The 7504-nt window shown below is 38.5% G+C and overlaps 1 protein-coding gene across 1 annotated transcript; it reads left to right on the top strand.

Annotated features, from left to right (window-relative positions):
- Positions 1 to 4073: 4073 nt before the first annotated feature.
- Positions 4074 to 4730, top strand: LOC131999439 (reticulon-4-interacting protein 1, mitochondrial-like). The gene has a single exon (XM_059372148.1). The coding sequence runs from the start codon at positions 4074 to 4076 to the stop codon at positions 4707 to 4709; it is 636 nt and encodes a 211-aa protein (XP_059228131.1). The 3' UTR covers positions 4710 to 4730.
- The last annotated feature ends 2774 nt before the right edge of the window (positions 4731 to 7504 follow it).

The following is a 7504-nucleotide window of genomic DNA, read 5'->3' as shown; positions in this document are numbered from 1 at the left end:
AAGTGGTTGTTTTTCTGTTTCCAGAATTGCTGTTCTTCTTCTCTTCGATCTGCCGATGGATTTTCAGGTGTTTGCAATCTTTAGATAAGCTATCTAGCTGATCTCCGGCTAGCTGAAGCAGTCTCAGCCTGCTACTTCTCCGCCATCTTGACCGTCCAACCTAAATTCAAACATTTTAAAATTAAAAACAGTATAGATCATGTATTTCTTATGTAATTAAAAAAAAAGCCAATATAAGGAACATAGTGCTGACAAAAAGATGAGAAGTGGAAAGAGGAAAGAGGGCTAAAGAAAAGAAATGGTGTTACTATCCTCAATGATCAAGTAGAGAATAAAAAAATAAATTTATTGCACTACTAATCAAGTTACAATGGTAAACAATCAAGGAACTAAAAACAGTGATAAAAATATATAGAAAGGAAGAAGAATTGAAAAGTTTAAGTGATCTTTTCCTGATTTATCAAGGCAAGAGTCAACGTAAAAATCCAGATACAGAGATAAGCAACAAGAGTTATTGCTGGTCATCCTAAAAAGCAGGACTGCATAAAGGCAGGGACTGTGGCTTCTCATTATAGATTCTTCTATTATTTTAATTTCTTCTAAACATTCTCTTTATTTTAAATATAAAAAGTTTACAAAACATTCAACTCCACATTTTCTATAAAAACTTGAATTATCTTGTTTCATTTGAGTACAGTGATCTGGAAAAAGGGAAGACTTAATGCTTATTTGAACAATTGTGATTTCTTATCTTTTTTTATTTTTTCAGTGTTCCAAGATTCATTGTTTATGCACCACAGCCAGTGCCCCATGCAATACATGCCCTCCTTAATACCCAGCACCAGGCTAAACCATTCCCCTACCCCCCTCCCTTCTAAAACCCTGTTTGTTTCTCAGAGCCCCATGGTCTCTCAAGCTTCACCTCCCCCTCTGACTTACCCCAATTCACTTTTCCTTTCCATCTCCTAATGTCCTCCACGTTATTCCTTATGCTGCACAAGTAAGTGAAACCATATGATAGCTGACTTTCTTTGCTTGACTTATTTCACTCAGCATAATCTCTTCCAGTCTCATCTGTGTTGAAACAAAAGTTGGGTATTCATCCTTTCTGATGGAGGCGTAATATTCCACTGCATATATGGACCACATCTTCCTTAACCATTCATCTGTTGAAGGGCATCTTGGCTCTTTCCAGTTTGGTGACTGTGGCCATTGCTGCTATGAACATCGAGGTACAGATGGCCCTTCTTTTCATTACATCTGTATCTTTGGGGTAAATACCAGTAGTGCAATTGCAGGGTCATAGGGTAGCTCTATTTACAGTTGTGATTTCTTGATAAGATTTTCATTTTAGAAATTTTAAATATATAAAACTTGTGAAGATTGAGAGTACAGAGAGCTCTCATAACCAATTTTTCCTATTATTAACATCTTACATTAGTATGGTATATTGTTCCTAATTAATGAATGAGTATTGGGACAATACCTTAAGCCAATACTTAATTCAGTCATCTTTAGATTTTGTCAATTTCCTTTTTCTACTTCATAATCCCATCAAGGATATCACATTATATTTAGTTGTCCTAGCTCCTTAGGCTCCTCTTGATTGTCAGAGTTTCATTATTTTTGATGACTAACAGTTTTGAAAGGTACTGGTCAGTATTTTGCATAATTTCCCATATTTGGGATTTTTGCGATGTTTTCCTCATGATTTAACTGAGGCTGTGGGTTTTTGGAAGAAGACCCCAGTATAGTGCCGTTCTCATTACAACATCATCTCAAGAGCACATACTAGCAGCATGACATATAACTCTTGACCTTGATCATGTTGCTAAGGTAGTATCTTTCAGGTTTCTCCACTGTAAAATTATTATTTTCCCCCTTTTCTATATTGATTCCTTAGAAGGCAATCATGATGTACAGTCCACACTTAAGGAGCAGAGAGTTATGATCCACAAACTTGAGGTCAGAGTATGTAATTGTAACTTTTTCATAATTCTTCCACAAGAAAACTTTGTCTATTTCCCCACATTTTATTCAATCATTTATAATGCCAGTATGAACTCATGGGTATTTTATACTTGGGTTATAATCTAATGCTACTGTATTCTGTTGTTCAAATTTTCCCAGCTTTGACCATTGGTAGGTTGTTTCATTTGGCCTGTCTCTTTAACATAACCTACCAATGCTTGTGTAGGTGTGTGTGCATATGCTTGAATGTGTACACACGTATTTAGTATGAACATTCCTGTAGAAGTAACCGTCTACCAGGACCATGGACAGTTCTGGCAATTCTTTTCTTGCTATAAAAATTGTAAACTATAAAGGAAAAAGAATAGAGCCACTCTAATTATCATACAACTCCTGGAAGACTTTCATGCAACTTCCAACCAAGACTGTGAGATGTTCATCTAGAGCAGCTGACTTTATCACAGCCTGTTGTTTTGCATCAATATGACAAAAATCACACTACTGCCACAGACATTAACCTAAAAAAGTGTCTGAGATCTTGCTCTTAATGATGGAACTCCTATTCCATTTTTGTCATTTTAAAATGCTGTCATCTCAACTATCATATGATCTCCCTGATATGAGGAAATGGTGATGCAACATGGGGGCTTAAGTGGGTAGGAGAAGAATCAGTGAAACAAGATGGGATTGGGAGGGAGACAAACCATAAGTGACTCTTAATCTCACAAAACAAACTGAGGGTTGCTGGGGGGAGGGGGGGAGGGAGAAGGGGGGAGGGGTTTTGGACATTGGGGAGGGTATGTGCTTTGGTGAGTGCTGTGAAGTATGTAAACCCGGCGATTCACAAACCTGTACCCCTGGGGATAAAAATATATGTTTATAAAATATAAAAAATTAAAAAATAAATTTAAAAAAATTAAAAATTTTTTAAAAAGGAAGAAAGAAAATAAATGAATAAATAAATAAATAGAATGCTTCCATCTATATTGATAAAAAAAAAATCAGGCTACTTTTGAACTGGTAGAAAGAAAATTTTCTAATTTGAAATAAAAAGACCTAATGCATCTAACCACTACCAGACTGCATTGGGAGCCTTCTGTGTAAGGACTGTCTCAGCTAAGACTATTAGCTTCCCTCCCCTCAATGATACTCACATGTTCCTCTCAACAACCACTGTGTCTGTCAGCCCTACCATCCCCTGCACTCTAGGTCCTTAGCTCATCAACTGGATGACTTTTGATGATAGCTAAGAAACCCTGTCCAAACAGATCCTCATCATGTTTATCATTAGCAGTTATACCATCCTCCCTCTAACTTGCCTTATGTTCCTGCTTCAGCTCTCAAGTCTCCTTGCTTTTGGAAAGTTTGGGATAATTTTGAGAGAAGAACCCTGTCAAAGTCTACAACTTTGCTTTTAGATAATGTCATGTGGGAGTTGATCCCTATAGTAGTCTCTAGGACATGAGATTACTAAGATTTTTGCAGGGAGGGGGTGCTGTGAAAGCAGGGGGCAAAGCACAGCAGGTAAATGTGACTGAGCACCTAATTTCCATAGTAAACTTGGCCAGTAAACTTGGCCTCCTGCCTGGAGTCCTGAGGAGCCCTGCTCAGCCCTGATTCTGTCCTTATCTCTAGCCAGTTAGCCGGTTTGTAAAGGAAGATTGCTGTTCTCCTTTAATAGATATGCCCAAAGATACAAAGGACAATAAATCTGTCTGGTCAGAAAAAAATAGGGGGACTATTTAATAAGCTTTGGATTTTACTTACACATAGAGAAATCGAAACAGTTGTAATCTCATTATAACCTACTATACATTTTTAACAACATGTTAAAAAACAACTTTTGTAAACTAAATAATGACCTTTTGTATCAAAGAAATTTAGTCAAGCTAACACTTCCACAAAGAGTGTGCAAAAAACTAGTGTGAGCAAGTTATTTGGGTTTATGGATTTTGAGTATTTAAACTTCAGTGCAGCTCATCTTTACTTACATATTTGATCACAGACTTGAGCACTCTTCTGATTCTCTTTAGGCTCATGATTATCTGTGTGGATTTGTACTAGTAAAGAGGGATGACAGACTCCATTAACAATGACAGGAAATGAAATTCCTGGAATACTTGGAGAGAAAAACCGAGGCAGTGAACCAGTGTCTTAAATTTTGGGTGTCTTTAATCTTGGGTGCTTCAGGTGGAGTTGGTACTTTTGCTATACAGGTCATGAAAGCATGGGGTGCTCACGTGACAGCAGTTTGCTCTCAGGATGCCAGTGAACTTGTAAGGAAGCTCGGGGCAGAATATGTAGTTGATTACAAATCCGGAAGTGTGGAAGAGCGGTTGAAGTCTTTAAAACCGTTTGATTTCATTCTTGATAATGTCGGTGGATCCACTGAAACATGGGCTTTAAATTTTCTCAAGAAATGGTCAGGAGCCACATATGTGACTCTGGTGACCCCTTTTCTCCTGAACATGGACCGACTGGGCATCGCAGATGGCATGCTGCAGACAGGAGTCACCGTGGGTTCTAAGGCATTGAAGCATTTCTGGCAAGGAGTCCATTATCGCTGGGCCTTTTTCATGGCCAGCGGCTTGTATCTAGACGACATCACGAAACTGGTGGATGAGGGAAAGATTCAGCCCGTTATTGAAAAAACGTTTCCTTTTTCTCAAGTTCCAGAAGCCTTCCTGAAGGTGGAAAGAGGACATGCAAGGGGAAAGACAGTAATTAATGTCGTTTAAATAAACACTCGGTGTGGCGAAAAAAAAAATTATTAGAACAGCTATATAACTAAGGGTAAGTCATTTTACCTACTATCCCTTGTCCCATTTTCTCCCTCTTTCCATTTTATTTTTTATTTTATTTTATTTTATTTTTTTTAATGGGTATAATGTTTTTCTTTTATTTATTTTTTTTAAGATTTTATTTATTTATTTGACAGAAAGAGAGATCAGTAGTAGACAGAGAGGCAGGCAGAGAGAGAGAGAGAAGCAGGCTCCCTGCTGAGCAAAGAGCCCTATGTGGGACTCGATCCCAGGACCCTGAGATCATGACCTGAGCCGAAGGCAGCGGCTTAACCCACTGAGCCACCCAGGCGCCCTCCATTTTATTTTTTAAATGATGCTAAGATTTTCTTCCCTCTTTATCTGACAGACTATGACAACCAAATGTGTGACACAATCTTTCCATATTGACAATAGCCCAGCAACTATAACCTGATATTAACAAAATCCATTCAACTTTTAAGGTTCTGCTGTAAGGTGTTCTTCCCCCCTCAGCCTTTTTACCAACCACTTTCATTCTCCTTTTATTCCTGCCCTTCCTTCAAGCACTTAAGCATTCCAAACTAAGCACATATTTTGTATTTGAAAAAAGGCAAGGCTTAATGCAAACCCAAGGCTTTCCTACTTTGGTATTTTCTTTCCTACCTTTACACTCTTAAATTACTGCTGTACTCTCTGTCTTGATGACCACAGACAATACAGTCTCCTCTAATTGCCACCTACAAATCCATTCTGAAATTCACTGAAAGTCATTCTTTTTAGCTCATCCAAGTACTCAATTTGCTCTCCCTGCAGCTACCATGGACTTTGATCCTCCAGCCAGTCACGAGAGTGGCTCAGTATGTCATCCTTCCCCACAACACTCTTCTAAAGGGCACACTCCATTGATGCTCATTTCCTCTCTATGGCATTGAGGTGGAGGAGGAGACCTTTGTTTAGCCCACATCAAACACGACACTAACAAGCCTGTAGTAAATTTGCAAAAGCAAGGAAGAAGGCTGATTTGTCTGAGCCCAGCCACCATCCATTACACTATTGAACAGGGACAGCACAATCAACTTCAGGGACTGCTCAAATGCTTAATTAGGTCCCTAATGAGAACTGCTTAAAGGCAGTGTCTCAATGCTTATATTAATGAAGGTCCCATCCCAGCATGATGACTGAGAGTCTGCAGTCATGACTCCTTCTCACTTCTGAACTTAAGCTCTCTGTTCAAACTACAAGACAGAGTTGAAGACTTAAAGCAAAAAACTTTAAGACAGGTTGGTTCACTGAGGTCTGCAGACTATTAATAGCTTTATGAACTTGGGTGGGTCAGAAAACTTCTCTGTCTCCTATCTGTTAAAAGGAGATAATATCTAGCTCATAGAATTATATAAGGATCAAATTATATCACGCATATAAAGATTCTGGCACAACACTGGGAACTTAGTCAATATTTATTATGGACTCTCCTTAGTACATTTGGTTTATTAAAAAAACACTTCCATCTTTTATATCTAAATGTGAGAAATGAGAGTGAGGAGAGTGAGGTTAATGAAAAAGAATTAAGAAGAGGCAACCACTTATGGGTACTTATGGCAACTTCTTCCAAGTGGGGATGGGCTATGATAGACCTAAACCCCAGTTTATAATACAGTTATGTTACATTAACTGTATTATGTACAGTTATCTAAGAAATGGATATCAATATTCAAGTACAATATCCAAGAAATGGTACTCTAATGGCATCTTAATAACAGATCTCTGCCCCAAACTTCACCTAACTTCCTCTACCTTTCCCAGAAGTGGCCTACACTTGTTGGTAGCTTCCAGATACTCTGACACTATACCCCTTTACAAAAGGATGTTAGAGTAACCTGAATGCATGATGGTTTAAAGGGAAGACTGATGCAAATACACTATGTTCATACAATATGGTTCAGATTCAGAGGCTCTTACAATACAGACACTAGGGAATGGCACTGTACTTTGGTAAATGGTGGTTCAGCATATGAGTGTCACCAAAGCAGTTGTAACCTTGAAGCCCTAGAGTAGCATATGTATGAAATGTACATGGGCCTAGACTGTAAGGGATGGCTGTAGAGTGGATAGTACTAGACCAGGGTTTCTATAGTGACACTGTACAACACTGAATGAATTGGATCTGGACAGATGAGAGAAAAGCATTGAAAATGGAATAGCCTGGATAAAAGTACAGAAGTGAACACACATAAGTGTTCTGGAGAGACAGGATATTTTGGCTTGGTGGAAACAAAGTACACTTACAGAAACAGAAAAGAAGCTGGAAGGGTCAAATACATACAAATGGAAAGGCAGGCTGATGAGTGTAGGATACAATTTGATAGCCAACAGAAAGAAACTGAAGCTTGTTGATTAGGGTAAAGATCTGCTCACAACCGGGTGTTGAGTAAAGCACTGTGGAGGGACACAGAGGCTGCTATTTCAGGCTGAGGTTATAAGGATTTGACTAAGGCAGCAGGAATTACAGAAAAGGGTGAGCCTAATAATAAGGAAGAGGTCAAATCCACAGAACTTGGGAATTTCATGCATGTGGGAATTTAGAGGGAATAAGACTGACTAATGGAAGGATTAAGATGACAAATGTGAACATGCTTTGTCAACTATGAAGTGTGGTACAAATGAATTACAGATGGTATCATTAACAGACCCCAGTGAACTTAGGAAATCAGGAGGTATGTCTTCTTCATGGTGACAGTCAGGTACATTTCAGTGTCAGGTGGTAGAATAAC

Source organism: Mustela nigripes, chromosome 13 (genome assembly GCF_022355385.1).
Source record: "Mustela nigripes isolate SB6536 chromosome 13, MUSNIG.SB6536, whole genome shotgun sequence".
In the NCBI taxonomy this organism is placed as follows: domain Eukaryota; kingdom Metazoa; phylum Chordata; class Mammalia; order Carnivora; family Mustelidae; genus Mustela; species Mustela nigripes.
Note: the sequence above shows the minus strand (reverse complement) of the source record. Positions and strands in the feature narration are given on the sequence as shown.